The following is a 22,429-nucleotide window of genomic DNA, read 5'->3' as shown; positions in this document are numbered from 1 at the left end:
AATATTCGGGGTTATACGTCCTATTGGAAAGATAGGAAGGTGGGCAGAGTGGGTGGGGTAGCTCTGTTGGTTAGGAATGAAATTCAGTCCTTAGTGAGGGAACATACCACCCCAGAGGCTCGTTTGCATGTGCACAATCTCCTGTCTGCCCCTTAAATAACAAGTCTCCTATTATCATCATTCTGCCTAACTTCACCCTTCCCCACTTTGTCTCTACTATTCCTTTTTCTAGCGGTTACCAATCTACTCTCTGCGCGCACCTTAGGTACGACCACCCCTCTCACACCCCCAGATGAGCCTAAGCTCGTCAAACTGCAGGTCCAGTTCCCTAGTTTGCCCTCCTCCCTCGTCAATCCTCATTACCCGTGCCAGGAGAACGTGTCGTTGGAGGGAAGAAGTGGAGGCAGGAGACTATGTGTGCTGCTACCACTGATATGTGTGAACTCTAACCCCCAATCACCTTTCGGGGAGGGCAGGCCAAGGACAATCCTACCTGTTCATTTACTGTGGAATTGCGCAATGAAACTGGATCAGTATGAGCCCAAATTTCTGACGATGTTCCAATGCCAACCTGTAATTTTAAAACATCAGGCAGTTGCGATTTACTAGAGCTCACAACCAGTCCCAAATTGCTGCAGCCTTTTGCAGCCCATTAAATCTAATTCCACCCCACCCCGCTTTACTCTTTAACATCTTGCCTCATCTAATCTTCATCTTCCCTCACGACAGCACCCTTTAAAACCACACCCAATCTATTCCCTCTCTGCACCCACTCCTCACACCTATTAATACCCCACTCACTCGGGAGCCCATCCTCCCCACCGCCCCATATGTCCAATCTCTCATCTCGTCCCACATGCTTTAATACAACACCATCTTTCCTCACAACTTTTAATATTCAACCTGATCTAATTCCATTCTTTCATCGTTTTTGACCCCATTTTAACTCGGTTCTCCAGCTCTCCATACCTCTCACCCACCTCCTACTCCAACCCCTGAACGCATCTCCTGGTCTGAGACATACTGCCTGACCTAGGTTGTCACATAAACAGCGTACCTGATTTAACTCTATGAAGGAATCTATGTTCTCCAACGCAATGGGAAATTTACCGTTGACCATGTCATAAACCATCCGAGAGCTGCCAATGTAGTCAAAAGTCTCCTGGGGAGTGGTGCAGGGCAAAGGCAAGGAAAAAAACAAAATCAGCAAAGCTCATTCTGACATGTACTACCCCATGCCCTGGCAGTGTGTGATGGGATAGTGCAGAGGAAGCTTTACCCTGTGCTTAACCCGTGCCTGGGGAGTGTGTGATGGGACGGCATAGGAGTTCTCTGTGTCTACCTTGTGTTCTGGGATGTGTGACCGGGCAGTGTAGAGGAAGCTTCACTCTGTATCTGTGTTTAACCCTTGCGTGACGGAACAGAGCAAAGGAAGCTTCACCATGTGTTTAACTGCACCCAGTGAGTTAGATGGAATGGTGTGAAGGGAGCTTCACTCTGTGTCTGCCCTGTGGGTGTGTGACGGGACAAAGGGAGTTCACTCTGTGTCTGCCCTGTGCCCTGGGAGTGTGTGACGGGACAGTGAAGAGGGAGTTCACTCTGTGCCTGTCTTGTGACCTGGGAGTGTGTCACAGGGCAGTGTAGAGGGAAGTTCAGTGTCTACCGTGTGTTGAGAGGGTGTAATGGAACTGCGGAGAGGGAATTCACTCTGTGCCTTGAGAGCGTGTGACGGAACAATGCAGAGAAAGCTCACTCCATGTGTCTAACCATGCCCAGTGAGTTAGACAGGACAGAGTGACGGGAGCTTCACTCTTCACTGTGTCAAGATAGTGTAGAGGGGATTCATTCCGTGCCTATCCTGTCCCCTGGGAGTGTGTCACAGGACAGTGTAGAATGCCCTGAGAGTGCATGACAGAATGGTATGGAGCCAGCCTGGCTCAGGGAGCTCACCCCCTGGAAGAGGAGGAACATGATGTTCTTCGGCAGAGAGTTGACATCAGGGGTCCGAGCGAGAGCCTCAGCCGCTGCTAGAAGCACAGTAAATCCAGAGACGGCGCTGTCGGTGCCCGGAGCAACCTCCCAAAAGAAGGAGCGGCTATCCAGCTGCAAGACAGGTTTGCACATTACAGGTGTAGAAGTTGAGGACAAATCACAAAGGGACTGCATCTGTATGTAGTGTACTGGACGTGTGTGGATCACGTGTGTAGACATCAATATGGCAGAGGGCAGGGCTGCATATTGGGGAAGGATCAAGGATCAGCTTAGAAGGTACAGAAGATAGAGTAAGATGCTGGACAGTCAGCATCTCTGGAGAATAGAAATAGGTGATGTTTCAGGTCGAGACCTCAGACTGAGAGTCAGGGGAGATGGAAACGAGAGGTATGAAATGGTTAGAGGGAGGGAGGGTGGATGAGGATGGACAGGGAGCCAGGGAAGTGGTCTAAAGAAGGTGCTGAAAGGATTCGGCCCCAGCCTTGGTGAGAAGGGGAAAGCATGTCGGGCGAAGGGGAGTCTTCCAGTGTGTGCGAGCAGGGTGGGGAGAAAGAATGACTGTCAAGATTGACAGGAGAAAGCACGGTCAGACTCCAGACCCAATACTCACCCGGGCTGCAGCCACGACAAACTGATCCTCCGAACTAGCAGAACTGGACTTATTGATGGGCCGAATGGTCGTCCAGATGTTGGAGTCTGACAGCGGGTCACAGACACCTTCTGTAACAGAATGAGGAAGGAAGAACAAGATGAGGAGGAGGGGGAGGGGAAAGCGAGGGACAGAGATGGGGGAAGAGCCGTGGAAAGGGGTCACGGGGGAGGGGACGAGTTGGGGGTGAGCTGGGCTGCCAGGGAGGAGGTGGGCTGGGCCTTCGGAGAGCAGGGTGAGGTGGGCTATCCGGAAGGGGGGAGCTGGGCTATGGGGAAATGGGGAGCAGGGGTTTCGGGGAAGGGGCAAGCTGAGCAGCAGGGGAGGGGGTACATGGGGTTGCAGAGGAAGAGAGCAGAAGAGGGTTGGCAAGGCCACATGTGGGGGGGTAGGGGTGGGGTTAAGAGGGGAGGAGGAGGCCACTCACCGCTGCTGAGTGTGATGGAGACCTGCCCTGCGCTGCGCCTCATACACGTCACCGTGTCCTTCACACCATGCATGTGGGATGACAGCTGCATGGCGCAGAGCGGGAATGCCGGTGCTGCGCCCTCACTCGGGCGGTTGTGCTCCAGGTAACACTGGTGATGGGAGGTGAACAGTGTTAATCACACTGGGTGGCACATTCTGCCTGACCATTACCTCACCTCCCACTTATCCCATTAATGGATAAGAAGAGCTGAGAGCCTCTTCCTGATCCAATGTGACTGCTTCCAATGGGCCTGAATGGCCTCATATTCCTGTGGGACAGGGAGGAAGAGCCCCTTCATGATGCTGTGTAGCATGCCGGAGAGGGACAGAATAGCCTCCTGTTTATCCTCCTACATGGGGCTGAATGACCTCCTGCTGATCCCATTGCACATGCCGTCTCACCTGACGGATGACCTGCGTCTCGTTCTCATCCTTCAGCATAAAGATCGGGAAGGGGAAGTCCTCGTAGGAGAGGCCATTGCCCTCAGGGTTCCAGAGGGTCTTGTTGCAATGGGCGTACTCAGGCCCGTGATTCAGGGAATAAAGCCCTGTAAGTACACAAGCATGGAATAAACAGACACAGAATAGACCATTCGGCCCTTTGAACCTGTTCCCCATTCACTGAGATCAGGGCCGGTCTGACACATTCTTCAAAACCCTCAACACCCCAATCTCTCATCTACCTCCATATTCAACGCATTCGTCAGAGTGGGGACAGAATGGGTGGGGACGACGTATATGAGCAGCCCAATGGATTCTATTCGCAGCCCTTTCCCCACCGCCTCACTCTAACCCTGATGGAAAGCCCCCTCAGCAGCTCCACTGTCTTCCCATCCACCTCCCTGCTCACATCACCTCCCTGTGCCTTCCTAAACACACCCTAAACACAGACCCTGCCTCTGCAGCCCGAAACAACCCCACCTGCCCTAAACCTATCCCACCTCACCAAATACATCCAGTTGCTTTTTGCCCTTTCCCCCTGCCTTCCTAAGCACAGTCGTCCATTAAATCCACTCACATTACCTCTCTAATAAAATCCTCCCCTTACCTCCCCAATCCTCTCCGGCTCCACCGCAACACCCCCTCCCTCCCGAAATATCCTTCCCCTAAACACCCCCATCTCTTACCTCCCGAAACATCCTCTCCCTTCCTCCTCCTACACCTTACTCCTGCCTCGCTAAATGCCTCCCCAACATCCACTAAAGGTGCATCTGGAAAAATTTGTGCAGTTATCGCAATTACTAAATGTTACACCTGTTGCAAATTATCTGTTCAATTGTTATAAATACATATGGGGGAAAAGGGCAATTAGAGAGAGAGTGGGATCCCTCAGCAATCAAAGAGGTCACCTCTGAGTGGAGCCACAGGAGATGGGCAAGGTCCTCATTGAGTATATCTCCTCTGTATTTACCAAGGAGAAAGACAGGACAGATGAACTTGGGGCAGTCAATGGAAGTGTCATGAGAGTAGTCAGTGCTACACTCGAAGAGGTGCTGAAGGTACTATCATGTATGATGGTAGACAAATCTCATGGGCCTGATCATATATATCCGAGGACACTGTGGGAAACTAGAGAGGAAATTGAGGGAGCCCTGGATGAAATTTACGAGTCATCTTTAAATACAGATGCTGGAATACTGGAGGGTGACAAATGAGCCTCTATTCAAGAAGGGAAACTGCAGGGAAAATGCTGGGAACTATAGGCCAGTGAGCTTAACATCTGTAGTTGGAAGTTACTAGAGAGTATTCTGTGGGATAGGATATACAGGCTTTTAGATGGACAAGGGCTGATTAGAAATAGTCCAATAGTACAATGGTTTTGTACGTGGGAGGTCGTGTCTCACAAATCTGATTGAGTTTTCTGAAGACGGGACCAAAAAGGTCAATGAGGGCAGAGCCGTAGATGTTGTATATATGAACTTCAGCAAAGCATTCGACAAGGTTCCGCATGGTAGGCTGCTCTGGAAGGTTAGATCACATGGGATCCAAAGAGAGATAGCTGAAATGATAGAAAGTTGGCTACATGACAAGCAGAGGTTGATGGTGGAAGGTTGCTTCTCGGACTGGAGGCCCGTGACTAGTGGTGTGCCTCAGGGTTTGGTGCTGGACCCGTTACTGTTTGTCATCTGTATCAAAAATTTGGTTGAGAACATACTGTACATGGCAAGATTAGCAGGTTTGATGATACAAAAGTGGGTGGTTTTGCAGATAGTGAAGCTGATTGTGGCAAATTGCAGCAGGATCTTGATCGATTGGCCAGGTGGGCTGAGGAATGGTCGACTGAATTTAAGATAAAGAAATGTGAGGTGTGGCATTTTGGGAAGTCTAACATTGGCAGGACCTTATACAGTGAACAGTAGAGCTCTGGGGAGTGTTGTCGAGCAGAGGGATCTAGGAGCGCAGGTGCATGGTTCCTTAAAGGTGGAGTCGCAGGTAGATAGGGTCAAATAGGCTTTTGGCACATTGGCCTTCATCAGAGCATTGAGTATAGAAGTTGGGCGGTCATGTTGCAGTTGTATAAGACGTTGGTGAGGCTGCATTTAGAATATTGCATTCAGTTCTGGGCACAATGTTATCGGAAAGATGTCAAGCTGGAAATGGTAGAGAAGATTTATGAGGATATTGTCAGGACTAGAGGGTCTGAGCCATTGGGAGAGGTTGAGTAGGCTGGAACTCTATTCCTTGGAGCGCAGGATGATGAGGGGTGATTTTGTAGAGGTGTATAAAAGTATAAAATCATGAGAGGAATAGATCAGGTAGATGCAGAGTCTCTAGCCCAGAGTAGGTGAATCAAGGACCAGAGGACATAGGTTTAAGGTGAAGGGGAAAAGATTAAATAGAAACCTGAGGGGTAACTTTTTCGCACAAAGGGTGGTGGGTGTATGCAATAAGCTGCCAGAGGTAGTTGAGGCTGGGACTATCCCAACGTTTAAGAAACAGTTAGGCAAGTAAACGGGCAGGTGGGACTAGTGGAGCTGGGGCATACCTTGAAGAAGGGTCTCGGCCGAAAACATCACCCCTTCCTTCGCTCCAGAGATGCTGCCTGACCCGCTGAGTTACTCCAGCATTTTGTGTCTACCTTGAAGCTGGGACATGTTGGCCAGTGTGGGCAAGTTGGGCTGAAGGGCCCGTTTTCACGCTGTATGACTCTATTATAATTCTGTTTGAATTTGCAGGGTTTTTAAAAATCAATATTTTCAGGAAGGTGGATCCGTTGATGTATCATATTGAGGTGGGCAGCAAAATGAAAACACTCCAATGGCTGTAATCAGATCTCACACTGAGGAAGGTGGGTGTGGGTGTCAGAGGTCACTCATCCCAGCCCCAGGATTGCAGGAGTTCCTCAAGGCAGTGTCCTGGGCCCCACCATCTTCAGCTGCTTCGATCTGAAGGTCAGAATGGGTCTGATGATGCACAATGTTCAGTTCCATTCATAACTCCTCAGCAACTGAACAGCCCATGTCTGCGTTTACGTTTATTATTGTCACGTAGTGCCCTCCAAAATGTTTGGGACAAAGACCCATCATTTATTTATTTGCCTCTGAACACTCCACAATTTGAGATTTGCAATAGAAAAAAAATCACATGTGGTTAAAGTGCATTGTCACATTTTAATTAAAGCGCATTTTTATACATTTTTGTTTCACCATGTAGAAATTGCAGCAGTGTTTATACATAGTCCTCCATTTCAGGGCACCATAATGTTTGGGACACAGCAATGTCATGTAAATTAAAGTAGTGTTTAGTATTTTGTTGCATATCCTTTGCCTGCAATGACTGCTTGAAGTCTGCGATTCCTGGACTTCACCAGTTACTGGGTGTCTTCTCTGGTGATGCTCTGCCAGGCCTGTATTGCAGCCATCTTTAGCTTATGCTTGTTTTGGGGGCTAGTCCCGTTCAGTTTTCTCTTCAGCATATAAAAGGAATGCTCAATTGGGTTCAGATTGGGTGATTGACTTGGCCACTCAAGAATTGACCATTATTTCACTTTGAAAAACTCCTTTGTTGCTTTAACAGTATGTTTGGGAGCATTGTCTTGCTATAGAATGAACCACCAGCCAATGAGTTTTGAGGCATTTGTTTGAACTTGAGCAGATAGGATGTGTGTCTAGCTTCAAGTTTCTGGGCACTCACATTTCGGAGGACCTAACATGGTCCAATAACACTGCTGCGCTTGTCAAGAAGGCACAGCAACGACTGTTCTACATAAGAACACTGAAAAAGTCTGGTCTACCCCAACAGCTGCTGACGACATTCTACGCTGCACCATAGAGAGCATCCTAAGGCATGGCATCCCTGTGTGGTACCTCAGCTGCACGGAGGCAGAAAGGAAAGCTCTTCAGCGGGTAGTCCATAGAGCTCAGAGGACCATCGGAACACAGCTACCAGACTTGGAGGGCATCTACAACACACGATGCCTCAGAAAAGCCACCCGCATCCACAAAGACTCTTCACACCCCTGCAACAGTCTGTTCGAACTCCTTCCATCGGGCAGACGATATAAGGCTTTCTACACCCGCACCTCCAGACTCAGGAACAGCTTCATCCCCAGGGCCATAGCTGTTATGAACCGGTCCTGCTGAGCCGGATGGTCACATCGCACAGTGATCCGGCACAGATCTACTTGCACTTTATTCTGTCTTAAAACTGTTACAATTTGTTGCATTGGGTTGCTGTTGTTTAAATTAACTAAATTATTGCATCGTATGGGAGGCGCATTCCCAATTTCGTTGTACAATGACAATAAAGATATATTGTATTGTATTGTGTCTATACACTTCAGAATTCATTATGCTACTACCATCAGCAGTTGTATCATCAATGAAGATAAGTGAGCCAGTACCTTCAGCAGCCATACATGTCCAGGCCATAACACCCCCACCACCGTGTTTCACAGGTGAGGTGGTAAGCTTTGGATCTTGGGCAGTTCCTTCTCTCCTCCGTACTTTGCTCTTGCCATCACTCTGATATAAGTTAATCTTCATCTCATCTGTCCACGAGACTTTTTTCCAGAACTGTGGTTGCTCTTTTAAGCACTTCTTGGCAAACTGTAACGTGGCCATCCTATTTTTGCGGATAACCAGTGGTTTGCATCTTGCAGTGTAGCCTCTGTATTTCTGTTCATGAAGTCTTCTGCGGACAAATCCACACCTGACTCCCGAAGAGTGTTTCTGATCTGTTGGACAGGTGTTTGGGGATTTTTCTTTATTACAGAGAGAATTCTGTCATTAGCTGTGGAGGTCTTCCTTGGCCTGCCAGTCCCTTTGCAATTAGTAAGCTCACCAGTGCTCTCTTTCTTCTTAATGATGTTCCAAACAGTTGATTTTGGTATGCCTGAGGTTTGGTTGATATCTCTAACAATTTTATTCTTGTTTCTCAGTCTCATAATGGCTTCTTTTACTTTCATTGGCACAAATTTGGTCCTCATGTTGATAAACAGTAATAAAAGTTTCCAAAGGTGATGGAAAGACTGGAGGAAAGACCAGGTGCTGAGAGCTCTCTTGAACTTGCATTAAGTAGGCAATTAAACACACCTAAGCAATTACAAACGCCTGTGAAGCCATGTGTCCCATACATTATGGTGCCATGAAATGGGGGGACTATGTATAAACACAGCTGTAATTTCTACATAGTGAAACCAAAATGTATAAAGATGGTCTTTAATAAAATCTGACAATGTGCACTTTAACCACATGTGATTTTTTTCTATTACAAATCTCAAGTTGTGGAGTACAGAGGCAAATAAATAAATGATGGGTCTTCGTCCCAAACATTATGGAGGGCAATGTATACCAAGGCACAGGGGAAAGCTTTGTTTTGCATGCGATCCAATCAAATAAGATCATACTATTAAGCCAAAGTTAAGTACAATAGGTAGAGTGAAGGGAAAGATACAGAGTACAGAATATAGTTTTCAGCATGATAGAGTAATAGTTCCAAAGATAAAATCCAATGTCCACAATGAGGTAGGTCATAGAATTGGGACAGTACCCTGGCTTATGCCCAATAACAGATGGAAAGAATGTGTTCCTGAGTCTGCTGGTGCATGCTTTCAAGTTTCTGTGTCATCTGCCCGATTGGAACATAGAGAAGGCGGAATGACCGTGGTGGGAAAAGTCTTTAATTACGTTGGCTTTCCAGAGGCAGTGTGAAGTGTAGATGGTCAATGGAGGGGAATCTGGTATGTGCGATGGAATGGGCTGCATCTACAACTCTGCAAGTTTTTTCAATCCAAAACCAAGCTGCGAAGCAACCTGACTGTAGGTTTTCTACAGTGTATCTACAGATGCGTGTAAGAGTCGATGGAGACAGGGGTGGAATAAGGAGGACGGTTGGTGGAGGGAAGGAGGATTCAGAAGGACAGGCGAACACTTACCGAAACCATCGTTGGGGCACTTAAGATCAGGTGAATGTCCGTGAGCTGGAGAGAGTGGCAGGGTCACAGCTATGCCAGCCACTCGACTGGATGACTTCAGATTCAGCATCACGTCCCTGAGGAAACATACAGCAGGGAAAGCAAGGATAGGGGCGATATCATCAGAAAAAACCCAGGGGCGAGGGGGTTGGGTGAGGAAAATGGGAGAGGAAGGAGAACATCGGTGAGAGACTGGAATATAGCAAAGGAGGTGTAACCCAGGTTAGATGGAGCACAGAATCTTCCTGTGCTTGTGGGGCTCAGAGCCCAGAGGTCAGCGTGGAGGCCCACTCACCGTATAAACATATTGCTCTCCAAGAGGACCATGTAGGGAGGGTTGGGACCGTCACTCAACACCCAGCTGAGGTCAGATTCCTGCTCGACCAGGTGGATCACCCCAGTGTTACCGGTGAGTGAGGCTGAGGGGGAGAGAGGAGGAAAACATATCAGATGGCTGGGCAACAAACATTTACAACACCCCAGTTTAAGATTTCTCCCACCCATGCCTCCCTCATTTACACCCTAAGCATCCATCCCACACGCACAGCCAACCCACAAACCAGCCACCCACATAACCCACTCTCAACATGCTCTTTTCTCCACATCCCACCCATCACCCTCCCCAAACCCAGACTCACACTGGCAGCCAATCTGGTGGGTGGCATTCATAAGTCGGACACAGGGGGCGGTCGCATTCAGGGTGATATAGATCTTCTTCTCGACTGAGTTGGCAGAGCAGAGACCTGAGGGCAAGAGCAGCAAACAGTCAGGGTTGAGTCTGCAGACAAGAGCAGCCTCCCACTCCCAACACAACTCATTTGCTTCCTCAACATTGGTGGCACCTTCCTTCGGGCACCCACCTACTTCACTGAACCCACTCCCAATCCTATCTTTTTCTCCCTCTCCCTGATTAACTGGCCTCCCTCATTACCCTCTTGCTCCCTTGTGCCATCCTTCCTCCCTCGACCCCTCTTCTCCCTCCCTCCACCCACCCACTTCCCCTGAACTCTTGCTCCATCCATCTTATCCTCCCTCTCCTCCCATACTTCCCCTCCCACCCTCATCCCCCACTCACTCCCTTCTGACTCATCCCTCCCTCATCTTCTCTGCCCTCTCGCTGATCCCTACCCCCTACCCTCCGCCTACCCTCCGCCATCCTGCTCACCAACAAGAAGCGCCGCGCTGATCCAATGCACCGCCATTCCCATTCTGTTGCTTTTCCCGGAGGTATGCCTGCTTTCCAGCCCGGAAGGGAGTTCAGAGTGCCGGAAGCGGGCGCGGTGCCCCGGGAGCTGTGGCAACGCCTCCCGGGCGGGACCGGCGCCGCGGCTGCTGAAGGGAGCCGGAAGCACTGGATGCGCCCGAGTGTTGTTGGTTAGTTCTTTTCTGGTAGTTGCATTTAACGCAGTTATTCAATTCTTAGCTTTTTATTCTGAGTGTATTTATCGTACTGCACTGTCATCGATTGCATTTGTTCCAGTTATAGACGTTACATTTAATGAAGTGCTCGTGGCTTTTGCTTGCTTTTTTGTTGCATTGGCGATTTTGAGCGCCTCCGCTTCCCCCTGCGACTGATCACACTATTATTGTTGCGATGTCTCCTCCAGTGGCTGTGGTCACGTCTGCCCGAGTTCCGGTTGTTCCGACGTCACCTCCGCCGTGACGTGTCCGTCTTTGGTCTGCGGATCGGTGCGACTGCAGCGGGATCGGCTGAGGGGGAAAGTGAGGAGAAGCAAATTGGAAGAAGGGGTGAGGTGGGGATGGGTGAGGTGGGGATGACTGAGTGGGGGTGAGTGGGAGGGGAGTATTACTGAGGGGAGGGGAATGTGAGGGCGGGTGGTGGTGAGTTGAGAGGGTTGTAGGGGTGGGGATTGGATTGGTGGGGGGGGAATTACTGAGCGGGTGATGTAAGGGGGTTGTGGATGGGGGTGAGCGGAGGGGTCTGAGTGAAAGGAGAGCATTGCCATTGAGGGCGGGTAGGTCTGAGAGGAGGGGGTTGTAAGTGTGGATGGGGGTGTGGGGAGGGGGTTGTAAGTGCGGATGGGGGTGTGGGGAGGGGGTAGTCGGCGTGAGAGGATGAGGGTGGGAGTGAGGGGATGAGGTTGTGAGGGTTGGGGGCAGGTGAGGGTGTTGTGAAGACTGGGGGGTGTGAGGGGAAGTGGCGAGGGAGAGGGAATTGATGGGCGAGAGGTGGGGAGGGTGGGTGAGGGACGGGACATGTGATGGCAGGGTGAGGGAGAGGAATGGAAATGAGTGAGGAGAAGGGGGGAGGGGTAGGGATGTGGTGAGGGAGGGTAATGGAGAGGGGCAGGGAGGTTGGGTGCATGATGGTTCAGTGGAGGCGTAAGTTGGGGGAAGAGGAAACGAATCACCGTCAAAAAGGAGCAGTGAAGGGCCGTGGAGAAGGGGGGGGAGTGAGAGGTAGAGATGGATAAATAGAAGGGATGACAGAAGGAAGAGCATGCTGTAAGAAGAGAGGAGGGAAGGGAAAAGTTGTGGAGGGTAAAAGGATGAATGGAGGATAATGAAAGAAGGAATGGGAATTTTAAGGAGTGCTTGTCGGGATCAATGGGCAGTATTTGTTGATAGGACCGGAGGTATAGATGAGCTTGGTAGGATTTGAGGCAGTTTAACAGTGTTTGCTGGTCTGCATGTACCTCAGGCTTTAAGGAAGCCCTTTGCATGGTGAGGTAGCTGGAATGAACTGTAGTGGGTCCTGAATTTCCAATAAGGTTGGAATATAATTCTTGTTCCATTTTAAATTTGTACACAGTAATCTTGCTCCAAGCCAAAATGCTGACCAAATTTGAGACAAAATCTGCACGAGTCAAAGGTGAGAATTGGATCTGAACAATAAGTGATGGAGGTGTCAGTGTGTGGGGGATTGAACATGATTAACGGTCAAGTGGCATCTCAAATCAAAGGGTTTGTCATCCAATCATTGGTTACATCACTGAAGGTCTATTCTCTGTAGCTTTGATCCCCATTTCTTACCCAGTTCCATCCTGAATGCCACAATGGAGCTGCTGGCTTCACATGTGTTTTCCACACGCAGCATTCCAGGCACATGCTGCATAAATAACATTTCTTGATGTCATTAAATTCTCTTCCCTTTTATAGTATATTCTCTAATGCTTGTGGCATTGGGAACATCCTCCCAACTCTCTTCCAGACCCCTTGTTTTATGTAGTTAAGTTCATAAGTTATAGGAGCAGAACTAGACCATTCGGCACATCAAGTTTACTCTGCAATTCAGTCATGGACAACTTATCTTTCCCTCTCAACCCCATTATTCTGCCTTCTCCCCAAAACTCCTGACACCTGCCCTAATCAAGAACCTATCAATCTCTGTCTTCAAAATACCAAATCGCCACCCCTTTCACAAACCTGTTTGTATCCTGCTGCCATCAATCAGAGTTCTCTTCACAGTTCATGTATTTCATAAAACATGCACTGCAATGAGTTGCATCTGAGTAGGGGATTGGATATAGAGTAGATCCCTGGGAATGAGTTCCTGGCTGGAATCTAATTGAGGAATTTGGTGTGTTTAGAGAATGAACCCCAGGAACGCATTGGAGGTTGGAATCTATTCTAGGGGTTTGTGAAATAATTATAAAAATTATAATAAAATTTATTTAATAAACATTAATACTTACAATATTAAATTATTTGTTATTGATGTAAAATAATTGTTTCAATAAATGTATTTTACTTTTAAATAGATTATTTAAAGTGTATATTTATATATAGATTTAAATCTATAAATCTCTAAACAGGTCACTGGGAGAGAGGTTGTTCTGGGATTTATCACATGGGTTATCGAAGAACTTGATTCTGGTGATTTTGAGTGCATTTGTTACCTGGTTCTCCTTTTTTCCCACTTGCCTTCCCTTCCCTCCTTTTATGTCTCCCTTCCCCCATCCATCCCTTGGCAGGGCTGAGTTTCCACTCTAAGCGCCCATGGATCCTGGCCAGTCTGCACAATGGGGTGATCCAGCTCTGGGACTACCGTATGTGCACCCTGATAGACAAGTTCGACGAGCACGATGGTAAGGCCGGTTGGGCGAGAGGTTTCTGAAGGACTGCAGCAGGGGGATGGGGGAATGGGTGGTGGTCAGAGGCTTGGAACATGCAATTGTCTGTTCAGTACGGAATTGAGGGGAAGTGTGTTCACCCAGCCGTTTGTCACTGTTTGAGAATGAGACCGATATATCTTTGGGTATCTGAGGAATTGAGGAATTAGTGGTTGGTGAAGAAAAGTATTGCCATGGCTGTAAGATCTTACGGAATTCCACAGCAGACTTGAAGGTCCAAATGGCCTGCTATTTCCATTTGGTTTCTTCACTTTGGGTTAACTATTTATTTAGTCACCCGCCAACCTGACTTCTCCCACCCTCCTTCACACAGATCCCATTGTCAGAAGAGAAGAAAGGTCTCCGTGTGACTTGATCATCTCTGTGAAGAGAGTCTGGGGGCAAGGGGTGGGAGAAAGGTTACTGGTTTGGTGGAGGAGAAAGGTTAATGGTTGGGAGAAGACAGGTTAATGGTTGCGGGGGAGAGGTTAATGGTTGGTGGGGGGATAGGTGGAGGGGGGGAAAGAAATGTTCTGGTTGACGGGGTAGGAGAAAGGTTACCGTGGTGTTGGGGGGGGGGAAGAGAAAGGTTAATGGTTGTGAGGGGAGTAGAAAGGATCATTGGTGTGGGGGGAAGAAAGGTTCTAGTTGGGGGGGGGGGGGGTAGAAAGGTTACTGGTCAGTGTGGAGATGTGTACTCCTGCAGTTGTGGTTATTTCTGACGGACTGTTGTCTTCAAAACACCACCACCTGCAGGTCCCGTACGAGGCATCGACTTCCACAAGCAGCAACCCCTCTTTGTTTCTGGTGGAGATGACTACAAAATCAAGGTAAGAGGAGGCATGGCCCCCTCGCAGAAGTCGGAAGCAGAACATTGTGTTAGGTGCTTCAGTCACCGATTTCACCCCACAGTACAAATGAGCAGTGTGGCAGAGCATTCTCTCACCTCACTGGGTATGCGCGGCACCAACAAATCGCAAGCAACTCGACGGCATCCAGGGAACAGCAGCTGTTAAATTGACTCTCCGGCCTTCATCTTAAACATTCCCTCCCTCCCTCCACCACTGATACACACGCGCTGGGTGGCATGATGACGCAGCGGTAGAATTGCTGTCTTCCAGCGCCAGAGATCCGGGTTCGATCCAGACCATGAGTGCTATTTATTCAGAGTTTGTACGTTCTCTCCATAACCGCATTGGTTTTCCCTGGGTTCTCCAGTTTCCTCCCACACTCCAAGTACAGATTTGTAGGTTAATTGCCTTCAGTAAAAATTGTAAATGGTTTCTAGTGTGTAGGATAGTGCTAGTGTAGTTGGTCATTGCAGACTCGGTGGGCAGAAGAGTCTGTTTTCACGCTGTATCTCTAAACTATTATCTAAACTAGCTGCAGTTGTGTACCTTATGTAAATTGCATTGCAAATACTCTGCCAGGCTACCTTGACAGCACCTCTCAAACTCGCCACCACTAGCATCAGGAATGGAAAGGTGGCAGGGGAAGTAGGAGTGGGAAATCTATTACTAGTCTACCATCACTGGATCTGAATCCTGGAACTCCCCAACAGCACTATGGGGGCACTTTCACCAGAACGACTGCACTAGGTCAAAGAGGCAACTCTCTCCCACTGCCTCCATGGCAACAACTGCTGGGCTTGACAGCAAGGCCCAGATCCCATGGAAATGGGGCGAGAAAATATTGTCCAGTGTTTGCATTAATGATTGTGTGGATTGAGTATATGATTGAAATTCTATCCCACGCACCAAGGTCTGGAACTACAAGCTGAGACGATGCCTCTTCACGTTGCTGGGTCACCTGGATTACATCCGTACCACCTTCTTCCACCACGTGAGTGCAGGAACCCAGGAAAGGGGGGAATGTTAGATTATGGAGGGAAGATTGAAGAGCATAGTGGAGGGAATGTTTTGGGAATGAAAGTAAAGGGGAAGGTGGCTGAAGGGAACGGGAATGGGTGGGGGAAGGGAAGGAGAATGGGTAGGTAACAAATGAGAGGAAGAAGGGTGGATGTAGAATGAGGGGCCGAATGGGGTATGTTAGGAATGATGGACCAATGGGGGTAGGTTTTGAATGATGGGCCAATGGGGTAAGTTGGGAATGAAGGGTTCAAGGCTGGGGTATGGCATGCAGAGGGTGTGAGGAAAGGAGGGGGTTATGAAAGGAGGGAGTGAGGAGAACAAGTTATTGAGTGGAGAGGAATGGAGGAACAGTGATTGGTGGGTAGAAGATGATGAGGGGAATAAGGAGTGAGTTGAGGGGGCAAGGAAGAAGCCACGTGAATAAGGGGGGAAAGCTGTCTGAGGCAATAGGGTTACCTGGTTTTCAGGACAGTCTGATCCAGGAATCTTTCCCACAGGAATATCCCTGGATCTTGAGTGCCTCAGATGACCAAACCATCCGGATCTGGAACTGGCAGTCACGGACCTGTGTGTGGTGAGTTGATGGATCATGCAGCTCCAGTCGGTAACTCCCGCTCCCTTTCCCCACTTAATCACCAGCGATGGGTTCTGTCGCTCTCCTGGTTTCAGGAAGTTCTGGGACAATGGGGGTGAGGGAGTGGGCATGAACGCCATCAGACACTGGCGTGAGTGTGAAGGAGGGGAAGGCTATTGTCCAGGAAGTGATACATTGAACTCTGATGGTTTTTGTTTTCTTTTCCTCCTCCCCCCCCCCCCCCCCCCCACTCTTTCCCTCCTCCTCCCCTACCCATCTCTCTCTTCCACCCCATCCCACGACCCACTTCTCTGTCCCACAGTGTGCTCACTGGACATAATCACTATGTGATGTGTGCCCAGTTCCATCCCTCCGAGGACTTGGTCGTCTCGGCAAGCCTGGACCAGACTGTTCGGGTCTGGGATATTTCTGGTGAGAACTGACTTATGGGTCGGCTCGAGGCATGTGGGGGGAGGGGGTGTGGGAGGTTTGCAGTATTCAGACCCAAAGGCCTTCGTTCTGTTACAAGAGCATTCATTCATATGGCTTAGCACAGCGCCCCTCCCCTTCCCACATATCATATCATTATATATACAGCCGGAAACAGGCCTTTTCGGCCCTCCAAGTCCGTGCCGCCCAGCGATCCCCGTACATTAACACTATCCTACACCCACTAGGGACAATTTTTACATTTACCCAGCCAATGAACCTACATACCTGTACGTCTTTGGAGTGTGGGAGGAAACCGAAGATCTCGGAGAAAACCCACGCAGGTCACGGGGAGAACGTACAAACTCCTTACAGTGCAGCACCCGTAGTCAGGATCGAACCTGAGTCTCCGGCGCTGCATTCGCTGTAAAGCAGCAACTCTACCGCTGCGCTACCGTGCCGCATCATGGTTCATTGGTGGGCATCCCGCCATTGGCTGATTGAAATGCGCTGTCTGCCTCATGGGTGCCTTCTGATTAGACAATTTGCTTACTGTGTTGGGCATTGGCTGGTTGTTGGAGTACATTGTGAGCGAAAAAGTTGCCATAATTACCATAATTAGTTGCAATTGGCCGTCGTTGTTGGGGCGTATTGAGACATCGCCCTGCCTTGGACTTCCCATCTGTGTAAACTATCTTCATTGTTGCTGAGCTTCATCTTTACTCCTGAATCAAACCCCAAACAAGGTCTTTCCCATTCTCCAATTTTCTTCCAACCTCTAAGTCAGGAATAGCATACCATTATCCTCGTCTCTTCCCAGCATTGGCAACACTCACCATATTCCATTTGCTTCCTCAGGTCTGAGGAAGAAAAACCTTTCCCCCGGAGCAGTGGAGAGCGATGTTCGCGGGATATCGGGTGTTGACTTGTTTGGGACCACTGATGCCGTTGTCAAGTATGTCCTGGAGGTAAGGCTGTGCATAGGGGGCTGACAGAGAGAATCATCTTCACCGTCCCTTTACCCACTCCAAGGACATGGGCAAGTCATAGTGAGGTTTCCTCTCAATAGTCCCATCTCTACAGTCCCAGGGAATGGGTTAGACAGAGTGAAACTCCCTCTACGCTGATCTGTTACACACTCCCAGGGCTACAGGTTAGCTGCAAAGTGAAACTACTTCTGCACACACTGCCAAAACACAGGGTAGATATATAGGAAAGCATGAAAGTAGTACATCACTCATCCACTTAAAGTTACCCTGTCATTCAATATGACTGTGTGATCTAAGGTGGCCATAATTCTTTGATCTTTCCCAAGAGATGAGGGTGGTAAAGAAGACGTATGATATGCTGGCCTTCATTGCTAGGGCAATTGAATACACAAGTCAGGACTATGGTTAGGCCACATTTAGAATATTGTATGTAGTTCTGGTCGCCCCATTACAGGAAGATGTGGAAGCTTTGGAGAGGATGTGGAGGTGGTTTACCAGAATGCTGCCTGGATTAGAGAGTTTCAGCTACAGGAAAAGGTTGGATGGACTTGGATTGTTTTAGATGAACATTGGAGTTGAGGGGAGATTTGATAGAAATATTTTAAATTATGAGGCATGGATAGGGTAGACAGTCAGAACCTTTTTCCCCAAGGTAGAAATGCCCAACACTTAAGGGCATAGCTGTAAGGTGAGAGGGGGAGAGTTTAATGGAGATGTACGGGACAAGCTTTTTTACACAGAGCCTGATAAAAGCCTGGAAAGCATTGCTAAGAATGGTGGTGGAGGCAGATACGATAGCAGCTTTTGGATAAGCAATATGGAAGTGCGGGGAATGGTGGGATGTGCACCACGTGCAGTTAGATGAGATCAGTTTAACCAAGCATGATCTTTGGCATGAACATTATGGGCCAAAGGGCCTGTTCCTGTGCCATACTGTTCTATGTTCTATCACATATTTATCACCTTAAGTCTATCGAATGATTTGGCCTGTGGAACCCCCGGGGCTGAGATTTATCACCCTCAGAAGAAATTTGTGGCTATATCTCCTTGCTCGGGACTCTCCCATTGCTGGAAACATTCCAGCTTCTACCGTGTTGGATCTTATCTGTTTTAAGCTCATCCCTCAGACTTCCGAACTCTGACGAATACAAATCCAAATTCTAGCCTTTATTGATAGGATAATTCTCATCCCAGGAATTGGCTCGATTAATCTCCTTTGGATCACCTCCAATGCTCTTTCTTGTTTTAGGTAAGGGGACCAAAAGTGTGCCCAGTATTCCTAGTGTGGCCTCACCAGAACCAGGCTGCTGGGGGGTAGAGGGGATTGTGTTTGTGTACAACCATTTGCCCTCCCAACTATTTGTTGGATCAACCTGCTATTTTTTTGTGATTCATGCACTAGAACACTTGGATCCCTCTTCACTCATTTGTAGTCTCTCTCCACTTAGGTAATCAGCCATAGGATTTGCTTACTGTAATGTATGAGCACATATTTATTCAACTTCGTTTGCCAGGTTTTCACCCAATCACTCATTCTACTTGTATCCCATTGCACAATTATAATTTCCTGATCACAACATGCCTTTTTATCTATTGACAGATTGCTGGCAAGCTTGGAAACTGTACTTGCTGTCCCTCCCTACAGATCTTTATTACATATATAAAAATTTGAGGGAAAGAACCTATCCTTGATGTACTGCATTAGTTATAGCCCTCTTGCCTGAAAAGCACCCATTTATCCTGTCTTCTATGTAGCAGCCAGTTTTCAGTCAGTGAACAGTTCACTCTAAACTTTTCTCTCACACTTCCAGGGCTCAGGTTGGACACATTGAAGCTGCCTCTACATTGTCCTGTCACGCACTCCCGCGGCACGGCGGAGACACAATAAAGCTCATTCTACACTGTCACATCACTCTCCCAGGGCACAGATTAGACAGATTGAAGCTCCCTCTCACCAAGGCTCACATATTTTCTCACCTGCAGGGTCATGATCGAGGAGTAAACTGGGCAACTTTTCACCCCACTATGGCCCTGATCGTTTCAGGTGCGGATGACCGACAGGTGAAGATCTGGCGAATGAATGGTGAGTGTGTCCCCTGCCATCTCATGCCCAGTGCTGATCAATGTTAATTCTCAACACAATGATCACTGTGCCAGGTCCATGTGTAACTCCCAGGTCACTAACGGATCACATCAGAACTGGTCCCATTTCAACCACATCTAGACTAACGTGATACCCAGGCTCTACTAATGCCTAGAGGGCCTCGCTTCTCTAGGTGTAAGAACAATGCTATTCATCTATCCCATTGTTTAATCTCCAGGTTTTAGAGAGCTAGTATTTTGAAATCCCGTATCTCCCCCACCTGAAGCTGCCTCTGTCTCCCAGCCCACCTGTGACTCCATCCCAAAGCATCTTCTGTTTCCCGGCCCACGCATGATTCTGTCCTGAAGCCTCCTGTCTCTCCTGCACTTAGATGTCAAGGCCTGGGAGGTGGACACATGCCGTGGACATTACAACAATGTTTCCTGCGCTGCCTTCCATCCCCGTCAAGAGCTGATCCTGAGTAATTCCGAGGACAAGAGCATCCGTGTCTGGGACATGTCGAAGAGGTGAGCCCACGTTCTGTGAGCGGTGATGGGACAGGTAATCCAAGTTTGGATGGTTCTGCCTACGATCTCTCCTTGCTGAGTCCTTAGGTGGACGGCAATGTGATTGCATCTTTGTGTGCTAAAGCACGATTGGAGCAGTTTCTGCCAAATCCCACTGGAATCGTGTGCAATACCTTGCTGATTGACTGTGATTAGATGGATTGGACTGCCACGGATGATATTAAAATAGGACATTATATCTTTGGATCATAACTGAAGGAGCTGATTAAATAATGGTTGTAGTTGGTTGTAGTTTACCAAAATTTCCTGGAATGTGCGAGTTTCTCGAGGAATGGAAAATAACATATGTTTTTTAATGTTTTCGGAAGCTGAGAGGTTAGAGCTTGCAAGCAGATATAGTTAAATAAAGTGGGTAGAGCAGGAAGCTGGCAGATGGGGGATAGTGCAGGAATAGTACAAGTAGCTATTGGAAGGTAGAATTAATGAAAACCACATTATTGGATAGGCTTTTTGGATGAAATACAAAAGCAGACAATGCAGTTACAATAATCAGGATACTAACGGAGTATTGGCCTATTGAAAGGGTTTAGAGTGTAAGAGAGGAAGTTTCGGCTAGAACTTTACAAGGCGCTGATGAGAAGCCTGGAATTCAGATGGTTTATTCCTGGTGGGGCCACCTAGAACAGGTGGCAGAGAAGATGGAATCCCATCTCTGACAGAGATGAAGGATTTCTATTGGGGATTGAGAATCCTTGAAATTCTTCACATCCGGTTGCTGCGGAAGTGAGGTAATTGAATGCACCGAAGGCAAAGCCTGACAGACATTAACACAAGAAAGGAATCCAGGGTAATGGGAAGGAGTGGGTACTGGAACAGCGGCTCAAGGGGCAGGTTGGTCCACTATCGCTTAAGTTCTCATGGTGTGGTTGCCTAGATAGCTAGCTTGTGGATCAGGTCACCACAAGAGTCCTTGGTGATTGAATGACTGCCACACATGCAGCCCACCCCTAGCTAATGCCGTTTTTTAATACCTGCGGGATAGAGGGGATTGTGTTTGTTGCTGGCATTGAGTTGGGGTGGACTGCAATCAAGTTGCGATAACAGTGTGGGCAGACATTGTGATGGGGGGGGGGGGGGGGTCAATCGACATGGGACTGTGGACTAGTTGAGCAGACTGCACCAATAGTGAGAGAGTTGTGACCCATTTGTGACTGATGTGCTCTGTCTCCTCTTGTACCCTTCCCGATGTCCTTAATTCCCTCCATTCTGCACCACCCCCTATGTCTATCACTTCCCCAACCCTCCCTGTCCTGAGCAGAACCGGGGTGCAAACATTCCGTCGAGACCACGATCGCTTCTGGGTCCTGGGTGCCCACCCTAACCTCAACCTATTTGCTGCAGGTAAGAGGGGATAGGGATTGGATGTCGGGATTGGGGGTGGTAGAGAGGGTGGGGTGGGAGCTGGGAGAGTTGGGTGTCAATGGTGGTATACCTAAGGTGGGGGAGTGGATTTGACTGTTTTATGGACTGTGTGAACGGCCTATGGCCCTGCATCATAAACAAACTGGAGTACACTCCCTGCCCTCTCCGCCTCTTTGTAAACAAATCTCTGGCCTCTAATACCATCCAACCCCAATGCCGTCATAGAATCATAGAATTGTTCAGATACCCATCTACACGAATACCATTTGCCCATATTCGTCCCTTCCTATGCAAGTGCCTGTCCAAATGTCTTTTAATCATTGTAATTCCTATCTGCCGCCACCATCTCTTCTGCCAGTTCCTTTCAGATATTCATGACCTCCTAAAAACCTACCCCTCGGATTTCCTTGAAGTCTTTCCCCTCTCATCTTCAACCTGTGCCCTCTAGTTTTCAACTCTCTTTTTCCCTAGGAAAGGCTCTGAGTATTTATCCTATCTATGGCTTCATAATTTTATAAACCTCAAGGACAACACTCAACCTCATATGTCCAGTGATAATAAACCCAGCCTATCTAATCTCTCATTATTACAGTCCTCCATCCCAGACAACATCCTGATCAATCTTTTCTGCACTCGTTCTATTGCTACCACGTATTCCTGTATTGTGACAACCAGAACAGTAAATCGTACTCAAAGTGCGCATGACCAATATTTTGGACAGTGCAACATTGCATCGCAACTGTTTCATTCAGTGCCTCGGCTTGTGAAGGCAAGCATGTCGAAGGAATACTTCATGCCCTGTCCACCTGTGTCACCATTTTCAGGGAAATATGACCCTATTCCTCAAAATACCTCTTTATGTCAACACTCCAGAAGCCTCTGCCATTTACTTCAAGGTTTCAAGGTGAGTTTTTTGTCACATCTACCAATTAAGGTA

At 48.3% G+C, this 22,429-nt stretch overlaps 2 protein-coding genes across 3 annotated transcripts in view; one reads left to right on the top strand and one right to left on the bottom strand.

The window, feature by feature from the left end:
- ncstn (nicastrin) overlaps window positions 1–11,149 on the bottom strand; it is a 28,400-nt gene extending 17,251 nt beyond the window's left edge. For both annotated transcript variants that reach the window (XM_078420762.1, XM_078420763.1), the window contains exons 1-10: window positions 10,690–11,149; window positions 10,163–10,267; window positions 9,820–9,943; window positions 9,486–9,601; window positions 3,512–3,657; window positions 3,069–3,219; window positions 2,603–2,712; window positions 1,951–2,103; window positions 1,058–1,162; window positions 494–571 (exon numbers count right to left, since the gene is read on the bottom strand). In XM_078420762.1, coding sequence (XP_078276888.1) covers window positions 494–571; window positions 1,058–1,162; window positions 1,951–2,103; window positions 2,603–2,712; window positions 3,069–3,219; window positions 3,512–3,657; window positions 9,486–9,601; window positions 9,820–9,943; window positions 10,163–10,267; window positions 10,690–10,732 — 1,131 coding nt within the window. In that variant the 5' untranslated portion in view covers window positions 10,733–11,149. The remainder of the gene's footprint in view (window positions 1–493; window positions 572–1,057; window positions 1,163–1,950; window positions 2,104–2,602; window positions 2,713–3,068; window positions 3,220–3,511; window positions 3,658–9,485; window positions 9,602–9,819; window positions 9,944–10,162; window positions 10,268–10,689) is intronic.
- copa (COPI coat complex subunit alpha) overlaps window positions 10,855–22,429 on the top strand; it is a 34,844-nt gene continuing 23,269 nt past the window's right edge. Inside the window, exons 1-11 of the mRNA XM_078420761.1 lie at window positions 10,855–10,898; window positions 12,298–12,357; window positions 13,460–13,573; window positions 14,354–14,427; window positions 15,359–15,439; window positions 15,966–16,042; window positions 16,365–16,474; window positions 17,330–17,439; window positions 19,444–19,543; window positions 19,935–20,070; window positions 21,389–21,471. Of these exons, the coding sequence (XP_078276887.1) occupies window positions 10,880–10,898; window positions 12,298–12,357; window positions 13,460–13,573; window positions 14,354–14,427; window positions 15,359–15,439; window positions 15,966–16,042; window positions 16,365–16,474; window positions 17,330–17,439; window positions 19,444–19,543; window positions 19,935–20,070; window positions 21,389–21,471 (964 nt within the window). The 5' untranslated portion in view covers window positions 10,855–10,879. The remainder of the gene's footprint in view (window positions 10,899–12,297; window positions 12,358–13,459; window positions 13,574–14,353; window positions 14,428–15,358; window positions 15,440–15,965; window positions 16,043–16,364; window positions 16,475–17,329; window positions 17,440–19,443; window positions 19,544–19,934; window positions 20,071–21,388; window positions 21,472–22,429) is intronic.

The sequence above is a fragment of the Rhinoraja longicauda genome, chromosome 24, assembly GCF_053455715.1.
Source record: "Rhinoraja longicauda isolate Sanriku21f chromosome 24, sRhiLon1.1, whole genome shotgun sequence".
NCBI classification, from domain to species: Eukaryota; Metazoa; Chordata; class Chondrichthyes; order Rajiformes; family Arhynchobatidae; genus Rhinoraja; species Rhinoraja longicauda.
This window is presented reverse-complemented; position numbering and strand designations above follow the sequence as displayed.